The sequence below is a fragment of the Thalassophryne amazonica genome, chromosome 9 (genome assembly GCF_902500255.1).
Source record: "Thalassophryne amazonica chromosome 9, fThaAma1.1, whole genome shotgun sequence".
Lineage (NCBI taxonomy): Eukaryota > Metazoa > Chordata > Actinopteri > Batrachoidiformes > Batrachoididae > Thalassophryne > Thalassophryne amazonica.
The window spans coordinates 8644281-8672177 of NC_047111.1; the positions used below are offsets into that span (position 1 = coordinate 8644281).

The 27897-nt window shown below is 44.2% G+C and overlaps 1 protein-coding gene across 1 annotated transcript in view; it reads right to left on the reverse strand.

Moving 5' to 3' along the window:
- mat2b (methionine adenosyltransferase II, beta) overlaps positions 1-27897 on the reverse strand; it is a 99033-nt gene that overhangs the window by 20522 nt on the left and 50614 nt on the right. Inside the window, exon 5 of the mRNA XM_034177549.1 lies at positions 16276-16472. Within this exon, the coding sequence (XP_034033440.1) occupies positions 16276-16472 (197 nt within the window). The remainder of the gene's footprint in view (positions 1-16275; positions 16473-27897) is intronic.

The following is a 27897-nucleotide window of genomic DNA, read 5'->3' on the forward strand; positions in this document are numbered from 1 at the left end:
ATGATCGGTGAGTTGCAGCGAATCCTCACCGCTTTTACTGCTCGGTTGGATCTAATGACCGAGCAGAACGTCCTCCTTAACCGCAGGGTGGAGGCTCTCGCCGCGCAGGTGGAAGCGCGCCCCCAGGGCGCTGCTGCGGCTCCCCCTCCTGTCGATCCTGTGCGCAACAGTGACGTTCCACAGGTCGTTCAACGACCCCTCCCACCTTCCCCTGAAGCATACATAAGCCCTCCAGAGCCGTACGGGGGTTGTGTGGAGACGTGCGCGGACTTTCTTATGCAGTGTTCGCTCGTCTTCGCACAACGTCCCGTCATGTACGCGACTGATGCTAGTAAGATAGCTTATGTGATTAATCTGCTTCGCGGTGAGGCACGCGCTTGGGCTACAGCGCTCTGGGAACAAAATTCATGGCTCCTTCTGACATACGATGGGTTTGTGAGGTAGTTCAGAACAGTGTTCGATCACCCAAATAGAGGAGAGACCACTTCAGCCGTGCTGCTGTCAATCAATCAATCAATCAAATCAATCAATCAATCAATTTTTTTTATATAGCGCCAAATCACAACAAACAGTTGCCCCAAGGCGCTTTATATTGTAAGGCAAGGCCATACAATAATTATGTAAAACCCCAACGGTCAAAACGACCCCCTGTGAGCAAGCACTTGGCTACAGTGGGAAAGAAAAACTCCCTTTTAACAGGAAGAAACCTCCAGCAGAACCAGGCTCAGGGAGGGGCAGTCTTCTGCTGGGACTGGTTGGGGCTGAGGGAGAGAACCAGGAAAAAGACATGCTGTGGAGGGGAGCAGAGATCGATCACTAATGATTAAATGCAGAGTGGTGCATACAGAGCAAAAAGAGAAAGAAACAATGCATCATGGGAACCCCCCAGCAGTCTACGTCTATAGCAGCATAACTAAGGGATGGTTCAGGGTCACCTGATCCAGCCCTAACTATAAACTTTAGCAAAAAGGAAAGTTTTAAGCCTAATCTTAAAAGTAGAGAGGGTGTCTGTCTCCCTGATCTGAATTGGGAGCTGGTTCCACAGGAGAGGAGCCTGAAAGCTGAAGGCTCTGCCTCCCATTCTACTCTTACAAACCCTAGGAACTACAAGTAAGCCTGCAGTCTGAGAGCGAAGCACTCTATTGGGGTGATATGGTACTACGAGGTCCCTAAGATAAGATGGGACCTGATTATTCAAAACCTTATAAGTAAGAAGAAGAATTTTAAATTCTATTCTAGAATTAACAGGAAGCCAATGAAGAGAGGCCAATATGGGTGAGATATGCTCTCTCCTTCTAGTCCTCCTCAGTACTCCAGCTGCAGCATTTTGAATTAACTGAAGGCTTTTTAGGGAATTTTTAGGACAACCTGATAATAATGAATTACAATAGTCCAGCCTAGAGGAAATAAATGCATGAATTAGTTTTTCAGCATCACTCTGAGACAAGACCTTTCTGATTTTAGAGATATTGCGTAAATGCAAAAAAGCAGTCCTACATATTTGTTTAATATGCGCTTTGAATGACATATCCTGATGAAAAATGACTCCAAGATTTCTCACAGTATTACTAGAGCTCAGGGTAATGCCATCCAGAGTAAGGATCTGGTTAGACACCATGTTTCTAAGATTTGTGGGGCCAAGTACAATAACTTCAGTTTTATCTGAGTTTAAAAGCAGGAAATTAGAGGTCATCCATGTCTTTATGTCTGTAAGACAATCCTACACTTTAGCTAATTGGTATGTGTCCTCTGGCTTCATGGATAGATAAAGCTGGGTATCATCTGCGTAACAATGAAAATTTAAGCAATACCGTCTAATAATACTGACTAAGGGAAGCATGTATAAAGTGAATAAAATTGGTCCTAGCACAGAATCTTGTGGAACTCCATAATTAACTTTAGTCTGTGAAGAAGATTCCCCATTTACATGAACAAATTGTAATCTATTAGACAAATATGATTCAAACCACCGCAACGCAGTGCCTTTAATACCTATGGCATGCTCTAATCTCTGTAATAAAATTTTATGGTCAACAGTATCAAAAGCAGCACTGAGGTCTAACAGAACAAGCACAGAGATGAGTCCACTGTCCGAGGCCATAAGAAGATCATTTGTAACCTTCACTAATGCTGTTTCTGTACTATGATGAATTCTAAAACCTGACTGAAACTCTTCAAATAGACCATTCCTCTGCAGATGATCAGTTAGCTGTTTTACAACTACCCTTTCAAGAATTTTTGAGAGAAAAGGAAGGTTGGAGATTGGCCTATAATTAGCTAAGATAGCTGGGTCAAGTGATGGCTTTTTAAGTAATGGTTTAATTACTGCCACCTTAAAAGCCTGTGGTACATAGCCAACTAACAAAGATAGATTGATCATATTTAAGATCGAAGCATTAAATAATGGTAGGGCTTCCTTGAGCAGCCTGGTAGGAATGGGGTCTAATAAACATGTTGATGGTTTGGATGAAGTAACTAATGAAAATAACTCAGACAGAACAATCGGAGAGAAAGAGTCTAACCAAATACCGGCATCACTGAAAGCAGCCAAAGATAACGATACGTCTTTGGGATGGTTATGAGTAATTTTTTCTCTAATAGTTAAAATTTTGTTAGCAAAGAAAGTCATGAAGTCATTACTAGTTAAAGTTAATGGAATACTCAGCTCAATAGAGCTCTGACTCTTTGTCAGCCTGGCTACAGTGCTGAAAAGAAACCTGGGGTTGTTCTTATTTTCTTCAATTAGTGATGAGTAGAAAGATGTCCTAGCTTTACGGAGGGCTTTTTTATAGAGCAACAGACTCTTTTTCCAGGCTAAGTGAAGATCTTCTAAATTAGTGAGATGCCATTTCCTCTCCAACTTACGGGTTATCTGCTTTAAGCTACGAGTTTGTGAGTTATACCACGGAGTCAGGCACTTCTGATTTAAAGCTCTCTTTTTCAGAGGAGCTACAGCATCCAAAGTTGTCTTCAATGAGGATGTAAAACTATTGACGAGATACTCTATCTCACTTACAGAGTTTAGGTAGCTACTCTGCACTGTGTTGGTATATGGCATTAGAGAACATAAAGAAGGAATCATATCCTTAAACCTAGTTACAGCGCTTTCTGAAAGACTTCTAGTGTAATGAAACTTATTCCCCACTGCTGGGTAGTCCATCAGAGTAAATGTAAATGTTATTAAGAAATGATCAGACAGAAGGGAGTTTTCAGGGAATACTGTTAAGTCTTCTATTTCCATACCATAAGTCAGAACAAGATCTAAGATATGATTAAAGTGGTGGGTGGACTCATTTACTTTTTGAGCAAAGTAACGACCAGGTGGACGATAGATAATAAATAAAACTGGTTTTTGGGACTTCCAATTTGGATGGACAAGACTAAGAGTCAAGCTTTCAAATGAATTAAAGCTCTGTCTGGGTTTTTGATTAATTAATAAGCTGGAATGGAAGATTGCTGCTAATCGTCCGCCCCGGCCCGTGCTACGAGCATTCTGACAGTTAGTGTGACTCGGGGGTGTTGACTCATTTAAAGTAACATTCATCCTGCTGTAACCAGGTTTCTGTAAGGCAGAATGCCAATGAGACAGGGGCGCCGGAACGCAGCTGCTTATGCAGTCGACTTCCGCATCGCGGCTGCGAGGTCCGGCTGGAATAGCACTGCCCTCCGTGCCGCCTTCGTAAACGGACTTTCGTTGGTCCTGAAGGAGCACCTGGTGGCTAAGGACGAACCGCGGGATTTAGACGGGCTTATCGATCTCGTTATACGGCTAGACAATCGGCTAGAAGAACGCCGCCGGGAACGAGACGAAGGGCGTGGCCGGGCACGCGCCGTCCCTCCTCCTTCCGGTTCCGACCGAGTTCCGCCCTCCCCACGCTCCACGGCCTCTACGCTCCGTGTGGTTACAGCTCCCCCTGCTGACGAAGCTATGGACACGAGCAGGGCCACATTTAGGCCACCAGATAGACAAAGGAGGCTGGTCCGGGGAGCGTGCTTTGTTTGTGGCTCGATAGACCATCAAGTGAGAGACTGCCCCGAGCTGTTAAACACCATAGCCCGCCCCTAGAAACTGGGCTAAGGGTGGGCCAAGACATTCACGTGGGACATACCCATATTGCCACACGACTCCCAGTTACGATCCTTTATGGGGATTTAACCCTTCAGGCCCCAGCACTGGTGGACACGGGCTCTGAAGGGAATCTGCTAGACAGCAGATGGGCTCGGGAGGCAGGGCTCCCTCTAGTGGCGCTTACTTCGCCAGTACAGGTGCGGGCACTAGATGGCTCCCTACTCCCTCTAATCACACACAAGACACCACCAGTAACTCTGGTGGTGTCAGGAAACCACCGGGAGGAGATCGAGTTTTTTGTGACTCCTTCCACCTCCCGCGTGATTCTCGGGTTCCCCTGGATGTTAAAACACAATCCCCGGATCGATTGGCCGTCCGGGGTAGTGGTTCAGTGGAGCGAAACCTGCCATCGGGTATGTTTAGGTTCCTCGGTTCCTCCCGGTTCCCAGGCTAGGGAGGAGGTCAGAGTCCCGTCCAATCTAGCGACGGTGCCGGTGGAGTACCATGACCTTATGGATGTGTTCAGTAAGAATCTGGTGCTCACCCTTCCCCCGCACCGTCCGTACGATTGTGCCTTTGATTTGGTTCCAGGCGTTGAGTTCCCGTCCAGCAGGCTGTACAACCTCTCAGGACCTGAGCGCGAATCAATGGAGACCTACATCCGGGACTCTTTAGCTGCCGGGTTGATCCGGAATTCCACCTCCCCGATGGGTGCAGGTTTCTTTTTTGTGGGGAAAAAAGATGGCGGGCTCCGTCCATGCATTGATTACAGGGGGCTGAACGAAATCACGGTTCGTAACCGATACCCATTGCCCTTGTTGGATTGAGTGTTCACGCCCCTGCATGGAGCCAAAATATTCACTAAGCTGGATCTTAGAAATGCGTATCACATGGTTCGGATCCGCAAGGGAGACGAGTGGAAGACGGCATTCAACACCACGTTAGGTCACTTTGAGTACCTGGTCATGCCGTTCGGCCTTACAAACGCCCCCGCGACGTTCCAAGTATTAGTTAATGATGTCTTGCGGGATTTCCTGCACCGATTCGTCTTCGTATATCTGGACGATATACTCATCTTTTCTCTGGATCCTGAGACCCATGTCCGGCATGTACGTCAGGTCCTGCAGCGGTTGTTGGAGAACCGGCTGTTTGTGAAGGGCGAGAAGTGAGAGTTTCACCGCACTTCTTTGTCCTTCCTGGGGTTTATCATCTCCCCCAACTCCGTCGCTCCTGATCCGGCCAAGGTTGCGGCGGTGAGAGACTGGCCCCAACCAACAAGCCGTAGGAAGCTGCAACAGTTCCTCGGCTTTGCAAATTTTTACAGGAGGTTCATTAAGGGCTACAGTCAGGTAGTTAGCCCCCTGACAGCCCTGACCTCTCCAAAAGTCCCCTTCACCTGGTCGGATCGGTGCGATGCCGCGTTCAAGGAGTTGAAACGGCGCTTCTCGTCTGCACCCGTTCTGGTGCAGCCCGATCCTAGTCGCCAGTTTGTGGTTGAAGTGGACGCCTCGGACTCTGGGATAGGAGCTGTGCTTTCCCAGAGCGGAGAGACCGATAAGGTCCTTCACCCGTGTGCCTACTTTTCCCGCAGGTTGACCCCGGCAGAACGGAACTATGACGTCGGCAATCGAGAACTCCTTGCGGTGAAAGAGGCTCTTGAAGAGTGGAGACATCTGTTGGAGGGAACGTCCGTGCCATTCACGGTTTTCACTGACCACCGGAACCTGGAGTATATCAGGACCGCCAAGCGGCTGAACCCCAGGCAAGCCCGCTGGTCACTGTTCTTCGGCCGTTTTGACTTCCGGATCACCTACCGCCCCGGGACCAAAAACCAGAGATCGGATGCCTTGTCCCGGGTGCATGAAGACGAAGTCAAAACTGGGTTGTCGGATCCACCGGAACCTATCATCCCGGAGTCCGCTATCGTGGCCACCCTCACCTGGGACGTGGAGAAGACCGTCCGGGAGGCCCTGGCACGGAGCCCGGACCCCGGAACCGGGCCGAAGAACAAACTTTACGTCCCACCAGAAGCCAGGGCTGCAGTCTTGGACTTCTGTCACGGCTCCAAGTTCTCCTGTCATCCAGGGGTGCGGAGAACTGTGGCAGTTGTCCGGCAGCGCTTCTGGTGGGCGTCCCTGGAGGCCGACGTCCGGGATTATATCCAGGCCTGCACCACCTGCGCCAGGGGCAAGGCCGACCACCGCAGGGCACCGGGACTGCTCCAGCCGCTGCCTGTGCCTCATCGCCCCTGGTCCCACATCGGCCTGGATTTTGTCACGGGCCTCCCGCCGTCCCAGGGCAACACCACCATCCTCACGATAGTGGACCGGTTCTCCAAGGCGGCCCACTTCGTGGCCCTCCCGAAGCTCCCGACGGCCCAGGAGACAGCAGACCTCCTGGTCCACCACGTCGTCCGGCTGCATGGGATTCCAACAGACATCGTCTCCGATCACGGCCCCCAGTTCTCCTCACAGGTCTGGAGGAGCTTCTGCCGGGAACTGGGGGCCACGGTGAGTCTCTCGTCCGAGTACCACCCTCAGACCAACGGGCAGGCAGAACGGGCCAATCAGGAATTGGAACAGGCCCTGCGCTGCGTGACAGCCGCGCACCCGGCGGCCTGGAGTACCCATTTGGCCTGGATCGAGTACGCCCATAACAGCCAGGTGTCTTCTGCCACCGGCCTCTCCCCTTTTGAGGTGTGTCTGGGGTACCAGCCCCCGTTGTTTCCAGTGGTGGAGGGAGAGGTCGGTGTGCTCTCGGTTCAGGCCCACCTGCAGAAGTGCCGTCGGGTGTGGCGCGCCGCCCGTTCTGCCTTGCTGAAGGCCCGGACGAGGGCAAAAGCCCATGCAGACCGCCGGCGGTCCCCGGCCCCTGCCTACCAGCCAGGGCAGGAGGTGTGGTTATCAACAAAGGACATTCCCCTCCAAGTGGACTCCCCTAAACTGCAGGACCGTTACATCGGTCCCTTCAAGATACTCAAGGTCATCAGTCCAGCCGCAGTGAGGCTTCAGCTTCCGGACTCACTGCGGATCCATCCGGTTTTCCATGTGTCCCGTGTAAAACCGCATCACACCTCACCCCTCTGTGCTCCTGGACCGGCACCGCCTCCTGCCCGGATCGTCGATGGAGAGCCGGCTTGGACTGTGCGCCGGCTCTTGGATGTCCGTCGGATGGGCCGGGGCTTCCAGTATTTGGTGGACTGGGAGGGGTACGGACCGGAAGAACGCTCCTGGGTGAAGAGGAGCTTCATCCTGGACCCGGCCCTCCTGGCCGATTTCTACCGCCGCCACCCGGACAAGCCTGGTCGGGCGCCAGGAGGCGCCCGTTGAGGGGGGGGTCCTGTTGTGTGGGCCGCTGAAGAGGAGGTACTGCTGGCCCACCACCACCAGAGGGCACCCTGCCTGGAGTGTGGGCTCCAGGCACAAGAGGGCGCTGCCGCCTCACAGGAGCCGCCGGGGTGACAGCTGTCACCAATCATCTGATCTTCATCTGTATATCAGCAGGACGACATCTCCACCTCTTTGCCGAGATATCGCTATTCTTAGGAGGTAACGAGCTCAGCCGATTGAATTATCTTTCTGACAGCAGAATATTGTTGCTTTGTGTTTTTGACAGCAGAGTGAGTGCTTGCAGCTGGAGACCGAGTTGGACTTTTCTCCTACCTGTTGATAAGTAACCATACTCCTGCATTTACCAGCTTTTTGATGAGAGGTGGAGGTGGATTTTCCCACCATACGTGTTGCTGGGTGTAAACCCACCTACATCTAACTGTTTTTGTTCCTCGCCAGCAGTACCAGATCCGACAAGCGGAGGCAGTGACCACCTGGGAGTTCGGGACTTGGCGGCTCCAGTATTCCCGGGGTTCGGTGGCGGAGGAAATCGTGTGGTTCCGGTTCTGCTTTGGACAGACGTCTCTTATCTTCGAGCCTGCCCACATGACATGTTCTGTACATTGACTTCATTGCATACTATTGTGACCTGCCGTGTTTGTTGTGCTCATTCACAACAGTAAAGTGTTGTTATTTGACTTCCTCCATTGTCCGTTCATTTGCGCCCCCTGTTGTGGGTCCGTGTTCCTACACTTTCACAACATGGATGGATGGATGAAATTGAGAATGGCCTACTGACTGTTCCAGAAATATTAAATATTTTGTGTCTGTTACCTACAATCCGCATGGAATGTCTCTAACTTAAACCTACTTCCAGGCACCTTATATATGCTACTCTGGAACCATGCCTAAATCCAAACAGTCCAACTGTCAACCCCACTGAGGTCCTTAATTTGGGTCTCATTAACATCAGATCACTAAAATCCTCAAAATCATTGTTGATTAATGATCTAATTATGGATCATCATTTAGATATGACTGGGTTATGTGAAACCTGGCTTAAGCCTACAGCTGTCCTCCCCTTAAATGAGGCCTGCCCACCAGCATATACATTTAGTCACATTCCTCGTGATGAAGTCACATTCCTCGTGATGTGAAGCATTTACATTTACCTTATTAGCTGTTGGGGGTCACAAATATAATTCTTTTAAGCATCTGATTCTTCAATCTGCCCATGATGCTACATATTGCCAGGGTCAGAAAAATAAAAATCAGCCGTGTTGTTTTGTCACTGTATATAGGCCCCCTGGCACATATTCTGAATTCTTAGATGAATTTGGTGCGTTCATCTCTAACTTGTCAACTAGTGCAGATAACATTCTGATTATTGGTGACTATCATTCATATAAATAAGCCTTCTGATCCCCTCTGCAAATCATTTATGGAAATTGTGGATGCATTAGGATTTCAGCAATGCATTCAGGACTCGAAACACTGGATTTGGTTCTTGTGTGTGGTATTGCCATTATGAATATTGACATCAAGCCTCTTGCACTGGTGGTCTCTGACCACTCACTTATTTGGCTTACAGTTTCGCTGCCATGTTTAGTGGAACAACAACCTTATTTATCACTGTGACGATGCATCAACTCTTCAACTACGACTGAACTCGAAGCTAGACTGCCTGGTATCTTAGCGTCACATATGGAGAATACCCAATCAGTAGACAGTCTTGCGGATAGTTAAACTCAGCACTCAAAACTACACTTGACAAGATTGCGCCAACTCTATTAAAACCACACCTTCCCAAAACAGTCGCCTTGGTTCAGTGGTTACTTGCGTGACCTCAGCCAAAAGGCTAGAGGTTTAGAACAGAAATGGCACAAGTTCCAAATTATAAGTATTCCACCTTGCGTGGCGTGATGCTATTTTAGACTATAAGCATGCATTACTGGCTACAAAGTGGACCTATTACTCTGATTTGATCAACAAAAACAAGTATAACTCAGAGTTCTTGTTCGACATGGTGACAACACTTATTCATGGACAACCACCTGTAAGTTGCTCTCCTTTTACAGCACAAGATTTCTTGGATTACTTCAAGAAGAAAATAGAAGACATTAGGTATTTTGCCTTAATCCAGCCACTACACCCTGCTATTAAGGTGGGCGCCATTACTGAGGTATTACCTAGATTTACAGAATTTGAGAGTATCTCACTTGGCGTGCTGATGAAACTCGTAATGTCTACAAAAAGCACAACTGCTTATATGATCCTATACCAACAAAACTGTTTAAGGACTTGTGGCCCACTCTTGGGCCGACTGTGCGGGAAGTGATTAATCTTTCTTTAACTTCTGGATCTGTTCCTAAATGTTTCAAATCTGCAGTGATTAAACCATTACTTAAGAAACATAATCTTAACACTAGTTTATTGAAAAATTATGGGCCAATATCAAATCTATCATTCTGCTGTAAGATTCTGGAAAAAGTGGTTTCACAAATATAATTTCACAGAGACGGCTCTCACTAAGATAAGACTTTATTGATCTCACAGTGGAGAAATTCACATGTTACGTCAGCTCTTAATAAACACAAGATGAGTGCGAGTAGAAGAAAATGTGCATCAAACAGCGTGTGCAAGATAAAGCAATAATAATAATACCTGTAACAATATAATAAATAAGAAAATGAAGTAGGAAGCAGTGTGTTTGTCTATTTTTGAAAAACACATGGACCGCTCGACGTGGGGAGTGATTATTGACCCGGCGGCTGGCTACTGTCTCTCTCTGCTCAGTGCGAGTCACAGCTACGTCACCGGAGTGAGTGAAGAGTTGGACTTCTGCTGTTTGTCAGCAGAAGTCCAGTATTTCATCTGTGTTTCGCTTTTTATTTTGTGCCTTTTTGGTCAACACACAATGCTTCACAAACACGGTAACTTAAATAAAATAATAATTTAAAAACTTAAATTAAATTTTTAATTAAATTTAAATTAAATTTTTTTTTTAATTTAAAAAAAAAAAATTAAAAACAGCTTGCATGTTCAACCTCCAGCTGAAATGCATTAGCTGAATCATAGAGAAAGAGGGATAAAAACAAAATCAAGCAGGGACCCAGTCCACCAACCTTTATAAAAAAAACAAAACAAAAACTTAAAAATGGTTCAATTTTACAAGTTGGAGAAAACAAAACAGAAAGCCATCCATCGCCATTTCAGCAAAATGTCAACACTTTGGTGCAGCGATTTTGTGCGATTCCTTAGGGAGAGCCCTGGACTAAAAACGCAGAAGTACTTTTTATCCGATTACTCGATTAATTGCCAGAATAATTGATAGAATACTTGATCACTATAATAATCGATAGCTGCAGCCCTACTACGTTGTCTTTTGACCTCCACATTAGAGACATTATGAGGAGTGCTTTCTTCCACTTGCGAAATATAGTGATGATTCACCCATCCTGTCTATGGCTGATACCAAGACCCTGATTCATGCATTTGTCTCTTCTCGACTGGACTACTGTAATATTCTATTTCCTGGCTTACCACAGTCCAGTATTAAATGTCTCCAACTGGTTCAAAATGCTGCAGCCAGACTTTTGACACAAAGCACAAAGTTTGACCACATTACGCCCATTTTGGCATCTCTACACTGGCTTCCAGTCGCTGCAAGATCAGATTTTAAGGTTCTGTTATTTGCTTATAAAATTGTTCATGGACTTGCACCTCCCTATCTGGCTGACCTGGTAAGGCCCTATGTACCAGCCGGGGTCCTGACTGGGGGATCCCGAAGCGTTCCCAGGCCAGTGTGGCGATATAATCTCTCCATCTAGTCCTGGGTCTTCCCCGGGGTCTCCTCCCAGATGGATGTGCCTGGAACTATACTGAGGGACAGACTGACTGAGTATCAGAGAGCAGCTAAAGCCGCTAAATGTAGATTGTCAGATCTTGTGTCCTCAAACTGTCATAAGCCTCAGGTGCTTTTTAACACTGAATTTACTCATCAGTCCTCGTGCGAGCAATATTGCTGTGCCCTCGGCCAGCCTTTGTGAAGATTTTCTCTCTTATTTCAGAGATAAAATATCTGATCTTAGATTATTTCCTGTGTTTGAGGTGGAGTGAGCAGATCCATCCATGTGTCATGCTGTCTTTGATTGTTTTAATGCTGTATCTGTTTGTGAGCTGACTAAAATTTTTAATCCACTTAAGCCTTCTTCCTGCACTTTGGACATTGTTCCAGGCCATTTGTTTAAAGATATTTTTGAGTGTATTGGTCCATTTATCACTGAACTTGTGAACGCCTCTCTACTAAGTGGCTGTTTTCCATCAGCTCTTAAACATGCTGTAGTCCAGCCGCTCATCAAAAAGGGCAATCTTGACCCAAATGTGTTGTCCAACTATAGACCGATCTCTAAATTGCCATTTGTGTCTAAAGTCTTAGAGAAAGTTGTCTATGACCAATTGCAGGCTTATATGGATCTTAATGAAATAGGGGAGAAGTTTCAATCTGGTTTTAAATTAAGACAGCACTGAAACAGCCCTTTTAAAAGTTTTTAATGACCTTCTTTTAACTGCTAATGCTGGGAATTCTGCTGTTCTTCTGCTTTTAGATTTATCTGCAGCCTCTGACACAGTGGACCACAGTGTCCTTGTGAAACGCCTCGAGATGCACATAGGTATTAAGGGTTCTGCGCTAAATTGGTTTTGGTCCTATCTTTCCAACAGAAGTTTTTTTCTGTTAACGTAGGACAGTACTCTTCCTCTCTGTCTCCTCTTAAATATGGCGTGCCCCAGGGCTCAATTTTAGCGCCACTTCTCTTTGCTTTGTACATGATCCTTCTTGGGTCTGTTTTTAAAAAGCACACAGTCTGTTTTCATTGTTTTGCAGACGACATTCAGATTTACCTTCCTGTAACTTCCTGTGATACCCAGGCTACTGTAAAAACACTACAGGACTGTCTGAATGATGTACAAGTCTGGATGAGAACTAACGTTCTGAATCTTAATAAAAATAAAACTGAGATTTTAGTGTTCGGGCAAAGTGACCCTGTACAAGAACAAGACAGTGTTACTGGTCCTCTGTCCACTTTTTGCCACCCTTTTGTAAAAAATCTAGGGGTGATAGTTGACCCATTGTTCAGATTTGATAAGAACATCGGCTCTGTCATCAGGGCCAGCTTCTTTCAGCTGAGGACTCTTTCCAAGATTAAATCTTATTTTACTCGAGTTGATTTTGAAAGAGCTATCCATGCATTTATAACGACACATCTGGATTATTGTAATGCTCTCTATGTTGGGCTGGACCAGTGCTCCCTACAGCGCTTGCAGAGTGTACAGAATGCTGCAGCCCGCCTTTTGACTAAAACAAAGAAGCATGAGCACATCACCCCTGTGCTCTGCACCTTACACTGGCTCCCTGTCAGCTTTTGTGTTAAATATAAAGTTTTGCTGATTGTTTTTAAGTGTCTGCACTGTATAGGCCCAATGTATCTGAGTGAGCTCTTGCAGCCGTACACTCCATGTAGGGCTCTGAGGTCAGTTGACCAGCTTCTCCTGGCTGTTCCTAAAGCCAGGTTTAAATCCAGAGGTGATAGAGCCTTTTCTGCGGCAGCGCCACGCCTCTGGAACAGTCTTCATCTGTCTGTTAGGTCCTCAGAGTCTGTGGGACAGTTTAAGCCCAGACTGAAAACCCATGTCTTTTCCCTGTCTTTTAACACTGGCTAAGTGGTGTATGCTTTGCTCTGCTATTTTGCTCTGTATTTTTAGATTTGTTATTCTTTTCCTTTGTTAATATTTTACAGTTATTTTTTGCTATTACTGTGAAGCACTTTGGTCAGCTGCAGCTGTGTTTAAATGTGCTATATAAATAAACTTGAATTGAACTTGAACTGAATTGAAACACCTCTCTAGGGAGGCACCCAGGAGGCATCCTTACCAGATGCCTGAACCACCTCAGCTGGCTCCTTTCAACAAGACGGAGCAGCGGTTCTACTCCGAGCCTGCCACGGATGACCGAACTTCTCACCCTATCTCTAAGGGAGACACCAGCCACCCTCTTGAGGAAGCCAATTTCGTACCCGCAATCTAGTACTTTTGGTCATGACCCAACCCTCATGACCATAGGTGAGAGCAGGAAGGAAGACTGACCAGTAGATTGAGAGCGTCGCCCTTTTGGCTGAGCTCCCTTTTCATCACAACAGTACGATAGAGTGAATGGAACACCGCCTCCTCACTCGTGAACAAGACCCAGAGGTACTTGAACTCCTTCACTTGGGCAAGGCCGTATTCCCTACCTGAAGTAGACAATCCATCGGTTTCCTGCTGACAACCATGGCCTCAGATTTAGAGGTACTGATCCTCATCCCAGCCACTTCACACTCGGGTGTGAACCGATCCAGTGACTGTTGGAGGTCACCGGCCAATGAAGCCAACAGGCCATGGTTCATGCCATAGGTATTAAAGGCACTGCGCTGCGGTGGTTTGAATCATATTTGTCTAATAGATTACAATTTGTTCATGTAAATGGGGAATCTTCTTCACAGACTAAAGTTAATTATGGAGTTCCACAAGGTTCTGTGCTAGGACCAATTTTATTCACTTTATACATGCTTCCCTTAGCCAGTATTATTAGACGGTATTGCTTAAATTTTCATTGTTACGCAGATGATACCCAGCTTTATCTATCCATGAAGCCAGAGGACACACACCAATTAGCTAAAGTGCAGGATTGTCTTACAGACATAAAGACATGGATGACCTCTAATTTCCTGCTTTTAAACTCAGATAAAACTGAAGTTATTGTACTTGGCCCCACAAATCTTAGAAACATGGTGTCTAACCAGATCCTTACTCTGGATGGCATTACCCTGACCTCTAGTAATACTGTGAGAAATCTTGGAGTCATTTTTGATCAGGATATGTCATTCAAAGCGCATATTAAACAAATATGTAGGACTGCTTTTTTGCATTTACGCAATATCTCTAAAATCAGAAAGGTCTTGTCTCAGAGTGATGCTGAAAAACTAATTCATGCATTTATTTCCTCTAGGCTGGACTATTGTAATTCATTATTATCAGGTTGTCCTAAAAGTTCCCTAGAAAGCCTTCAGTTAATTCAAAATGCTGCAGCTAGAGTACTGACGGGGACTAGAAGGAGAGAGCATATCTCACCCATATTGGCCTCTCTTCATTGGCTTCCTGTTAATTCTAGAATAGAATTTAAAATTCTTCTTCTTACTTATAAGGTTTTGAATAATCAGGTCCCATCTTATCTTAGGGACCTCGTAGTACCATATCACCCCAATAGAGCGCTTCGCTCTCAGACTGCAGGCTTACTTGTAGTTCCTAGGTTTGTAAGAGTAGAATGGGAGGCAGAGCCTTCAGCTTTCAGGCTCCTCTCCTGTGGAACCAGCTCCCAATTCAGATCAGGGAGACAGACACCCTCTCTACTTTTAAGGTAGGCTTAAAACTTTCCTTTTTGCTAAAGCTTATAGTTAGGGCTGGATCAGGTGACCCTGAACCATCCCTTAGTTATGCTGCTATAGACGTAGACTGCGGGGGGTTCCCATGATGCACTGTTTCTTTCTCTTTTTGCTCTGTATGCACCACTCTGCATTTAATCATTAGTGATCGATCTCTGCTCCCCTCCACAGCATGTCTTTTTCCTGGTTCTCTCCCTCAGCCCCAACCAGTCCCAGCAGAAGACTGCCCCTCCCTGAGCCTGGTTCTGCTGGAGGTTTCTTCCTGTTAAAAGGGAGTTTTTCCTTCCCACTGTAGCCAAGTGCTTGCTCACAGGGTCGTTTTGACCGTTGGGGTTTTACATAATTATTGTATGGCCTTGCCTTACAATATAAAGCGCCTTGGGGCAACTGTTTGTTGTGATTTGGAGCTATATAAAAAAATTGATTGATTGATTGACTAAAAGCAGTGATGAGACCCTGAGCCCACCAAACTGGAAACCCTCCTCCCCCCAACTACGCCTCGATATCCTGTCCATGAATATCACAAACAGGATTGGTGACAAGGTGTTGGCCTGGTGGAAGCCAACCCCCACTGGAAACAAGTCCAACTTACTGCCAAGCACCCAACCACAGCTCTCGCTTTGTGAGTACAGAGATTGTATGGCCCTGAAAAGGGACCCCCTCACTCCATACTCCCGCAGCACCTCCCACAGTATCTCCCGGGGCAACCCATCATATGCCTTCTCCAAGTCCACAAAACACATGTAGATTGGATGGGCATAGTCCCAGGCCCCCTCCAGGATCCTTGTGAGAGTAAAGAGCTGGTCGGTTGTTCCGCGACCATGACGGAACCTGCATTGTTTCTCTTCAATCAAAGGTTCAACTGTTTTTATTCTTGTGTTCTTTCATAGTTTTGTCTTTTACTGTGTTTTAAATTTTTTAATTCAGTTTTCTCTTTTTTATTATGCGTGTGAAGCGCCTTGAGGTGATCTCATCACGAACTGGTGCTATATAAATTAATAAATTTGAATTTGAAACTGGAGCACATGGAGGAAACCTACACAAACACAGGGAGAACATACAAACTCCACACAAAGACCACAGGTGGAAATCGAGCCCATGAAAATTCAGTAAGGTATATCTTCTATTATACATTCCAAATCTAAGGTGGAACTCTACTAGTGTATACTAAGGTACATCTAAATACATATATATATATATATATATAAAAAAAAAAGACCTTCTTGCTGTGAGGCAACAGTGCTAACCACTAAGCCACCGAGCTGCCCTGTCCTGTGAGAAGTTAATTTTGATTGAGAAAACAGAGGAAATGGGACTGAAAAGTACAGTTTCCCCTTTGCAAGTAGATTTTGATAAAAAAAAGTAAACCTGAGTAGTTCTTCATAAAAATAATGTGTACCTGTGTCCCTCTCTCCACCAGCTTCCTGCAGACCGTGGCGACATCTCGTGCATCAGTGGGGAACCTCTGCTGGCAGTGATCCAGAGTGCAGCTTTCCGTCACACCTTCCTGGACCTTTAGCCAAAGTATGGTCACTGCACTCTCTAACACAGACTCCACCTCACCGTACAGCACCGGCACTCGCAGGACCGCAGCCCCTAAGTGTCAGACAAATTACATTTCTCAATCAACAACTGAGCACGTCTGTCAAATTATTCTCCGTTTTAATTCCCTCTGATCATGTCAAAAAGTGACGGAAATAGAGTAAATTGGTACGTTTTAGATCGAGCTCCTCTTGGTGACCATCTAGTGACTCCAGTATCACTGCCGAGTAGGGTTCTTTTTGAGTATCGTTAAGAAATGAATCAATCCACCAATATCAATAACCTTTTTGCTTAACGATTCCCTTATCGGTCCTTCAGAGCGGCCATTGTTTTTAAGGGTGTTTGTCAGTTAAATGATCATTCCTCTACATTGATTACAGATCCTGCAGCGGCTCTGTAATCAACTGTTTCTGCAGCGCGACACCACTTTGAAGCGTGAACCAATGACGCAATGCTTCGATCCACTAGCTCACTGGTTCTTTGATTCGCTGCTTTTCAGAAGTAGCAAAACCCCTCTCAAAGCCATTAAAATATCATGAGTCACTTTTGTGTTGATTAATTCATTGAGTGCCAGCCATTTTCAAAGTTCAGAACATCCCAGTGCCAGGTTTTTTCAGCATTTGAGTGTTTTTTCAAGACCCATAGAAAATTGAGTTCTATGTCCATGTCAACAACAAATATACCAAAAGAAACTTCAGACTTTCCTTTATCAGAAGAAAAAAACGTCTTTGGCGCTGAGCGTTACTATCGGAAAAGACACATTTAAGAGCCAATGACATCGAGTGAGTTAAAGTCACTAAATGGGACTCTTGTTTTGTAGTCAAGAAACGAGAATCATCCTCCGTTCTGTTGGCACAGCTTCAAACGCTGTGCGGCTCTCTGCTGAGACAGAGTCCCGGTCGAATTAATAACTTCAAAATGAATCACCACTTTAAATAAAATGCCACCTCTTACAAACATTGCAATACAGACAAGAAACTACAATCGACTAAAACGTTTTTTTTCCTCCCAAAATGAGACGTCCTGCATTCTTTATAAATTACATCCTGACGTGCAGCACAGCCGGCTGAGCTCACCTCAGATGTATGGAAAAACATTCATGCCAATAATGTCTGAAAGGAAATGCTTTTGACAATAACTACAGATTTTGTTTAGTCCTATTTATGTCCAGAGATCAAGGATCCACCATGTAGCGTTTATTATGTCCAAAGTTTAAGGATCCAGTGACCAATTTCATATTTATTTACTTTAATGCCGCGTTCACAGCGGGCGCGATCAGACATTACAAATTTGCGGGGGTCGCGTGGCGACGGACGCACCACCATCGCCCGGTGTGTCGCTCTGCTTTTGCTGCGAAAATTCGCCCCAGTGCGTCATCAAATAGGAGGAGCTTCCATTCCGCTCGCCGGCTTCGGTTGTCAGTCAAGTTAACATGACAGACCTTGATCACATGAAGCAAGTTGTTGTGGAAAGCTGACAAACGTCATGAGACGTTCCCAATTCAGGGAGTATCACTATTTGCTGCAGGAGCTGCATCTGGATGACGGCTGCTTTCAGTGGTCCTTCCGCCTCTGCGGGACCCAGTTTGAGGACTGTCCCGTTCACGCGCGCACATGTAAACGATAAAAAGAAACTCTGCTGCCTGCTGTGGGGCTGCTCCTCGCTCTTCCACCAAAAACTCTGTCATAACTGTGTTTAGAAACCAGTCACCATTTGTTTTATTATACATCTGTGTAGTTAATTAATAAAATATTCTCCACAGATGATTCGCTGCACGCGCACGTAAAAGAAAAAAGAAACAAACTCCGCTCCCCCATGGACGATTCGCTCATGCACGCACGTAAAAAAAAAAAAAAAGAAACTTCGCTGCTTGTTGTGGGGCTGCTCCTCGCTCTTCCCAAAAAAACTCTGTCATAATGGTGTTTAGAAACCAGTCACCATTTGTTTTATTATACATCTGTAGTTAAGTAAAATAATCTCCATGGACGATTCGCTCGCGCGCGCACATAAAATAATACGAAAAAGAGACTCCGCTCCCCCTGCGGTGGTGCTGCTGCTCGCTCCAATAACTCACAATTCATAATTGTGAAATAAAGGACAAAAGAGACATAAGTCCTGCTCACAGGCTGCTACCAGATACAGGACATGTTCACATCTTCAGTCAAACTCCAGACATCTCCACATCACTACATATTCAGTTTCTGATTGGTCATCGTGGTGCAACAAGACGAAAAAGTTCAGATTTTTTAACTTAAGGAGGAGGGCAACGCGGCGTAATGCGACGCAATATCGCGCCAATCACTCAAAATTGCTTCACTCGCGTCGCTTCATTCATCTCTCTCTGCGTGACTTGGCGCCAAAACGCGTCGTTCCATAGGGATTACATGGCAACCTGTCGCTGCTGTCGCTCACTTCGCCCCCGGTGTGAACGCAGCATAAGACTCAATAAAATGTTCAATTTCAATTCAATCAGCTTAGAAAGCGCCAAATTACAACAAAAGCTGTCTCAAGGTGCCTCACATAGAACAGTTCAACATAAAAAAAAAAAATCAAATACATAATTAAAAACAGAAGTAAAAGAATAAAACAGATAAAAAAAAAAATAAAAACTATCATAAGAAAGAGAATAAAAATAAGCTTTATAAAAATAAGCAATAAGGGAATCGGATCGATAATGGTATCAATATCAATAATGGAATTGATATAATCTTATCGATACCCATCTTTACTGCCGAGGCTGCACATCAGTCTGATTACCAACCAAATTTATTTGTTAAGCACTTCAAAACAACCACAGAAGGCCAAAATTCTGTACAGAAGAATAAATGAAAATCATCAACAGTTCACACAAGACGTACAATTGTAAATAAAATACAACTAAAATAATTAAAAACCATAACACAAGTAAAAATAGCAACCACATGATTAAAAAGGAATAAGATAAAATCAAATAAATGAAGTAAATGTCTTAATAGGTGTCAAAGGTCAAGGACGAGAGAAGAGTTTTTAAAGATTTAAAAGCAGACAGACATGAGGTCTGTCTAATCTGCTGAGGCAGGTCGGAAAATCATTTTGGAGCTGGAGCAGCGAATCCCCTCTGAGCTTGTGCTTAGTTTGCAGCACATTCAGGGGCAGCTGATCAGCTGACCTGAGAGAGCCGTTGGGTTTATAAGCGTGTAGGAACTCAGAGAGGGAGGCCGGGGCAAGAGCATTCAGAGATTTAAAAACAAAGAAAAGAATTTTAAAATGAATCCTAAACTGTTTGGGCAGCCAGTGGAGTGAGGATAAAACGGGGGAAATCTGCTCCTTTTTATGTGGCAGCAAAAGACGTGCAGGTGGAGGACAAACTAACGCCCACATACAGTGAATTACAGTAATTCAGCTGAGTAGGAACAAAGACATGATTGTCTCAAAGTGTTGCCTTGAGAGAACAGACTTTATTTTGACCAGCTGCCTCACATGGAAAAAGTTCAACTTAACAATTGCTCTGACTGCCAAATTTAGATAAGATAAACTTTATTGATCCCACAATGGGGAAAATCACTTGTTGCAGCAGCAAGAATCATACAAAATATTTACATTAAGAAAAGGTGGCACTACACTAAAGTATAATGCGATCTTTGCTGGTGGTTGCATAAATACTGATGTGAACAGATTACGTGAACAACAGAACCACAGAAGGCCAAAATAGGTAGTGAGTATGAATGAATTAATGAATTTATTTGGCATACAAACTCAACAGTAACAAAAAACTGATACACAAGACAATTCCACAGTGACATGTGTAACCAAAAGGGGGTGAGCAGAAGCAAAGCTTATAAACACCCACCCCTTATATATATACATACATATATACACATACACATATATACATACATACATACACTCAACAAAAATATAAATGCAACACTTTTGGTTTTGCTCCCATTTTGGATGAGATGAACTCAAAGATCTAAAACTTTTTCCACATACACAGTATCACCATTTCCCTCAAATATTGTTCACAAACCAGTCTAAATCTGTGATAGTGAGCACTTCTCCTTTGCTGAGATAATCCATCCCACCTCACAGGTGTGCCATACCAAGATGCTGATTAGACACCATGATTAGTGCACAGGTGTGCCTTAGACTGTCCACAATAAAAGGCCACTCTGAAAGGTGCAGTTTTGTTTTATTGGGGGGGGGATACCAGTCAGTATCTGGTGTGACCACCATTTGCCTCATGCAGTGCAACACATCTCCTTCGCATCATCCGTGAAGAGAACACCTCTCCAACGTGCCAAACGCCAGCGAATGTGAGCATTTGTCCACTCAAGTCGGTTACGACGACGAACTGGAGTCAGGTCGAGACCCCGATGAGGACGACGAGCATGCAGATGAGCTTCCCTGAGATGGTTTCTGACAGTTTGTGCAGAAATTCTTTGGTTATGCAAACTGATTGTTTCAGCAGCTGTCCGAGTGGCTGGTCTCAGACGATCTTGGAGGTGAACATGCTGGATGTGGAGGTCCTGGGCTGGTGTGGTTACACGTGGTCTGCGGTTGTGAGGCTGGCTGGATGTACTGCCAAATTCTCTGAAACGCCTTTGGAGACGGCTTATGGTAGAGAAATGAACATTCAATACACGAGCAACAGCTCTGGTTGACATTCCTGCTGTCAGCATGCCAATTGCACACTCCCTCAGATCTTGCAACATCTGTGGCATTGTGCTGTGTGATAAAACTGCACCTTTCAGAGTGGCCTTTTATTGTGGACAGTCCAAGGCACACCTGTGCACTAATCATGGTGTCTAATCAGCATCTTGATATGGCACACCTGTGAGGTGGGATGGATTATCTCAGCAAAGGAGAAGTGCTCACTATCACAGATTTAGACTGGTTTGTGAACAATATTTGAGGGAAATGGTGATATTGTGTATGTGGAAAAAGTTTTAGATCTTTGAGTTCATCTCATACAAAATGGGAGCAAAACCAAAAGTGTTGCGTTTATATTTTTGTTGAGTGTACATATACACACATATATACATATACACATACACACACATACACACATATATACACATACACATACATATACATACATACATATATACGTACTCATTACCAACCCCCAGAGCAAGCACACAGGCGACAGTGGTAAGGAAAAACTCCCTCCGATGTATTGAGGAAGAAACCTCAAGCAGACCAGACTTTAAGGGGTGACCCTCTGCTTGGGCCATGCTACAAACACATTTAACACAACACAAACTCAAGTCCCGTCATCATAAACATCTCTAGTGTAGATACATACATATATACACACATACCCACATACATATGCAATGCATGTGATTCTATACTACATATTTACAAGATAGAAAAACAAAGTGCACACAACTAAACATTGATCAACAAAACACCCTAACCCTCAACACCCTTCCTCCTCCTTATACCTAGAAAAAAAAAAAAACATGTACCTATACCGCTGCTTAAACTGATTCATGCTTGGACATTGCTTGAGCTCCACCCTCAATCTGTTCCACATCCTCACTCCACAAACAGAAATACAAAAACCTTTAAATGTTGTACGTGCCCACTGATGTTTTAAGTTAAACTCCCCCCTCAGATTATAATCCCTTACTCTATTAAAGAACATGTTTTTAATATTTCCAGGAATTGTTTATTGCTTTATACATGATTTGTACTGATTGAAAATGAACCAGATCAGTAAATTTTAAAATTTTGGATTTTAAGAATAGTGAATTTGTATGGTCTCTATAACCAGTATTATGAATTATTCTTATAGCTCTTTTCTGCAGTATGAATAATGGTTGTGTTGTATATTTATAATTACTGCCCCAGACCTCTGCACAATAGTGTAAATATGGTAAGATCAGTGAGCAATAGAGAATGCGGAGTGAGTTGTGGTCCAGAATGTATTTAACTCAGAATCGATTCAGAATCGTAATAAATAAGAATCGCGATTCGGAGTGAATCGATTTTTTAGGCATGTGTGCAAATGAGTTTAAGTCGCTGTCCGTGTGTGCATAAAGTCTGGAGTTGCCTTGACAACATCAGGCTGTAGCAGAGGGAATAAGGGCAGATAAGCGGGGAGCCGAATGCTTCACCAAAACCGCTGAAATCCTTCTGGAGCAAAAACAATTGGGGCAATTTGACCTTCAGTAACTGATAAGGCTGTTGTTTTGGGTTTGGCAGAAAGACACAGAAATTCCATCTGCTGCTCCTCTGACTGTTGAAATCCAATTTATGAATATTCCTTGGTCTCCAACATCTTCCTTTGCAAAGCAGATATTTACTCTGAGATGTTTTCCAACTTGCATTTAGGTCAAACGTTAACAGTCTGAGAGTGTACTGCCTTGCCCACCTCAGTAATCATGACGGACAGTTGTGGGGTTGTGGTTCTGATAGTAGCCATCTTGCCAATTTTCCGGTAGGTCAGGGCAGCGCATAACCCAATCAGCCCTCCTACCATAAAAGCAAATAAGAACATTCAGTTGGTGACACCGGACCAGAAAAAGGTGTAATGTAATGTTTTTGCGCTCTTCCCGAGTCTGTAAATATCATCTCCAATAGGCAACAATGTCAATACAGTACTCATTCTGTTGCTTCCTGAAGAGGGCAGATTTTCTGATCGGGTTGAGAGGGTTGTTGAGGAGGGACCGTACATTCCAGCATGCAATCTCAATTCTTTGCCATCATTTGCTACCACATAATTGGAGACCCGCTGACCGTGGTATGCGAGCCAGGTTGAGGGAATGGGTGAGCCTCATTTACCTTACCTTTGCTAGAGGCGTCCTCGAATTGAGGCAGACGGGGTATCCCTAAATAGGGCTACCTCATCATCCAGGAAGGACGTTGAACCACTATCACCTTTAGTAGGTCCACGACCAATTCATCATGTTTCCTGGTCAGTGACGGGCTTCTTGGTCAGAGTGACACAGTCTGTTCAGTGTGACGCAGTTCGGAGAGTGTGATGCAGTCCAGCAGCAGTGGCACTGTCGAGGTTCGACGACGCAGCTGACGAAGTAGCAGCGGCGGACCTGATGGGCTTTGACAGCAGGGCTGACTAGTGCCGAGGGCAGAGTTTTTCCAGCAGTGGCGGCTGGGCTGGCGGGCCTCGATGGTGAAGGTGACGAGTGCCGATGGTGGAATTTTTCAGCAGCAGCTGCGGAGCTGACAAGCGCCAGAGGCGCAGGGCGAGTGACAGCGGTGGCTGCACTATCAGGCCTGGGCTTTGGCTGCGGTCACCTACCAGCAAGCCTGGGCTCTGGCTAATTATCAAAACTCCATAACATTCAGTCACAGATTGCCCAAACTATACCTTTTTGGAATCTTTATGATCAAGCAAATAATGTGGTGAAGTTTTCTATATGATTGGAGCATCTTCTAATTTTGACCCCTGTGTAATTCTTCAATTGACCCCTACCTGGCTGCCTATTGAAAATTCAAGTGGCCAATCAGTTTTTTGAAGAGTTAATGTCTATGGATTATTTGTGGCAAAATTGATGCTTGTAACATCATTTGCCGGATTTCCCTATAAATATTCTCTTATCTGCTGCAGAATATATGAGATGTAAGACGCTGCTACTCAGTGTTTCTCAATTGCCCTCAAAAGTATTGGAACACTTGGTATTTCACACATTTTAATTTGTTTATTCCATTTCAAATACATTTTATTTCTAAAATTATCTTCCTTAAACTAAAACTGAAAGCAAATCTCTACAACTTGATATAAATGAATTAAAAATATAAAATCCAGCTTCCTGATGAAGTGGTGTAGAGGAAGATTTTCTTAAAAAGAAGACCTGAAAGTTCAGCTACAAATTGACAGAAAGTACATTTGAGATGAAAGCCTAGATTTGATGTTTTGGTGAAAGAAACTTTTGTATTTCTTCATAATTGATGTACAGTGAGGAAAATAAGTATTTGAACACCCTGCGATTTCGCAAGTTCTCCCACTTAGAAATCATGGAGGGGTCTGAAATTTTCATCTTAGGTGCATGTCCACTGTGAGAGACACAATCTGGGAAAAAAAAAAATCCGGAAATAATGTATGATTTTTTAATAATTTATTTGTATGTTACTGCTGCAAATACGTATTAGAACACCTGTGAAAATCAATGTTAATATTTGATACAGTAGTCAAACATTTCCTGTAGTTTTTCACCAGGTTTGCACACACTGCAGCAAGAATTTTGGTCCACTCCTCCATACAGATCTTCTCTAGATCTTTCAGGTTTGGCATTTCAGCTCTTTCCAAAGATTTTCTATTGAGTTCAGGTCTGGAGACTGGCCAGGCCACTCCAGGACCTTGAAATGCTTCTTACGGAGCCCCTCCTTAGTTGCCCTGGCTGTGTGTTTGGGGTCATTGTCATGTTGAAGACCCAGCCATGACCCATCTTCAATGCTCTTACTGAGGGAAGGAGGTTGTTTTCCAAAATCTCACAATACATGACCCCATCCATCCCCCCTTCAATACGGTGCAGTCGTCTTGCCCCCTTTGCAGAAGAGCACCCCCAGAATATGATGTTTCCACCCCCATGCTTCACGGTTGGGATGGTTTTCTTGGGGTTGTTCTCATCCTCTAAATATGGTAAGTGGAGTTGATTCCAAAAAGCTCTATTCTGGTCTCATCTGACCACATGACCTTCTCCCATGCCTCCTCTGGATCATCCAGATGGTCACTGGTGAACTTCAAACGGGCCTGGACATGTGCTGGCTTGAGCAGGGGACCTTGCTGCCCTGCAGCATTTTAAACCATGACAGCATCATGTGTTACTAATGTAATCTTTGTGACTGTGGTCCCAGCTCTCTTCAGGTCATTGACCAGGTCCTCCTGTGTACTTCTTAGCTTTCTCAGAATCATCCTTACCCCACAAAGTGAGATCTTGCATGGAATCCCAGACCGAGGGAGATTGACAGTCATCTTGTGTTTCTTCCACTTTCTAATAAATAATCAGAACAGTTGTTGTCTTCTACCAAGCTGCTTGCCTGTTGTCCTGTAGTCCATCCCAGCAATGTGCAGGTCTACAGTTTTGTCCCTGGTGTCCTTAGACAGCTCTTTGGTCTTGGCTATGGTGGACAGGGTGGAGTGTGATTGACTGAGTGTGTGAACAGGTGTCTGTTATACAGTTAACAAGTTCAAACAGGTACAATTAATACAGGTAAAGAGTGCAGAATAAGAGGGCTTCTTAAAAGAAAAATTAACAGGTCTGTGTGAGCCAGAATTCTTGCTGGTTGGTAGGTGGTCAAATACTTATTTGCAGCAGTAACATACAAATAAATGATTTAAAAAAAATAAAATATATATATATATATATATATATATATATATATATATATATATATATATATATATATATATATCATACATTGTGATTTCCAGATTTTTTTTTTTTTTTTTTTTTTTTTAAGATTACACTATCAATCAATCAATCAACTTTTTTCTTATATAGCGCCAAATCACAACAAACAGTTGCCCCAAGGCGCTCTATATTGTAAGGCAAGGCCATACAATAATTATGAAAAAACCCCAACGGTCAAAACAACCCCCTATGAGCAAGCACTTGGCTACAGTGGGAAGGAAAAACTCCCTTTTAACAGGAAGAAACCTCCAGCAGAACCAGGCTCAGGGAGGGGCAGTCTTCTGCTGAGACTGGTTGGGGCTGAGGGAAAGAACCAGGAAAAAGACATGCTGTGAAGGGGGGCAGAGTTCGATCACTAATGATTAAATGCAGAGTGATGCATACAGAGCAAAAAGAGAAAGAAACAGTGCATCATGGGAACCCCCCCACAGTCTACGTCTAAAGCAGCATAACCAAGGGATGGTCCAGGGTCACCTGATCCAGCCCTAACTATAAGCCTTAGCGAAAAGGAAAGTTTTAAGCCTAATCTTAAAAGTAGAGAGGGTATCTGTCCCCCTGATCTGAATTGGGAGCTGGTTCCACAGGAGAGGAGCCTGAAAGCTGAAGGCTCTGCCTCCCATTCTACTCTTACAAACCCTAGGAACTACAAGTAAGCCTGCAGTCTGAGAGCGAAGCGCTCTAATGGGGTAATATGGTACTACGAGGTCCCTAAAATAAGATGGGACCTGATTTTTCAAAACCTTATAAGTAAGAAGAAGAATTTTAAATTCTATTCTAGAATTAACAGGAAGCCAATGAAGAGAGGCCAACACGGGTGAGATATGCTCTCTCCTGCTAGTCCCCGTCAGTACTCTAGCTGCAGCATTCTGAACCAACTGAAGGCTTTTTAGGGAACTTTTAGGACAACCTGATAATAATGAATTACAATAGTCCAGCCTAGAGGAAATAAATGCATGAATTCATTTTTCAGCATCACTCGGAGACAAGACCTTTCTGATTTTAGAGATATTGCGTAAATGCAAAAAGGCAGTCCTACATATTTGTTTAATATGCGCTTTGAATGACATATCCTGATCAAAAATGACTCCAAGATTTCTCACAGTATTACTAGAGATCAGGGAAATGCCATCCAGAGTAACGATCTGGTTAGACACCATGCTTGTAAGATTTGTGGGGCCAAGTACAATAACTTCAGTTTTATCTGAGTTTAAAAGCAGGAAATTAGAGGTCATCCATGTCTTTATGTCTGTAAGACAATCCTGCAGTTTAGCTAATTGGTGTGTATCCTCTGGCTTCATGGATAGATAAAGCTGGGTATCATCTGCGTAACAATGAAAATTTAAGCAATACCGTCTAATAATACTGCCTAAGGGAAGCATGTATAAAGTGAATAAAATTGGTCCTAGCACAGAACCTTGTGGAACTCCATAATTAACTTTAGTCTGTGAAGAAGATTCCCCATTTACATGAACAAACTGTAATCTATTAGACAAATATGATTCAAACCACCGCAGCACAGTGCCTTTAATACCTATGACATGCTCTAATCTCTGTAATAAAATTTTATGGTCAACAGTATCAAAAGCAGCACTGAGGTCCAACAAAACAAGCACAGAGATAAGTCCACTGTCCGAAGCCATAAGAAGATCATTTGTAACCTTCACTAATGCTGTTTCTGTACTATGATGAATTCTAAAACCTGACTGAAACTCTTCAAATAGACCATTCCTCTGCAGGTGATCAGTTAGCTGTTTTACAACTACCCTCTCAAGAATCTTTGAGAGAAAAGGAAGGTTGGAGATTGGCCTATAATTAGCTAAGATAGCTGGGTCAAGTGATGGCTTTTTAAGTAATGGTTTAATTACTGCCACCTTAAAGGCCTGTGGTACATAACCAACTAACAAAGATAGATTGATCATATTTAAGATTGAAGCATTGGATAATGGTAGGACTTCCTTGAGCAGCCTGGCAGGAATGGGGTCTAATAAACATGTTGATGGTTTGGATGAAGTAACTAATGAAAATAACTCAGACAGAACAATCGGAGAGAAAGAGTCTAACCAAATACCGGCATCACTGAAAGCAGCCAAAGATAACGATACATCTTTGGGATGGTT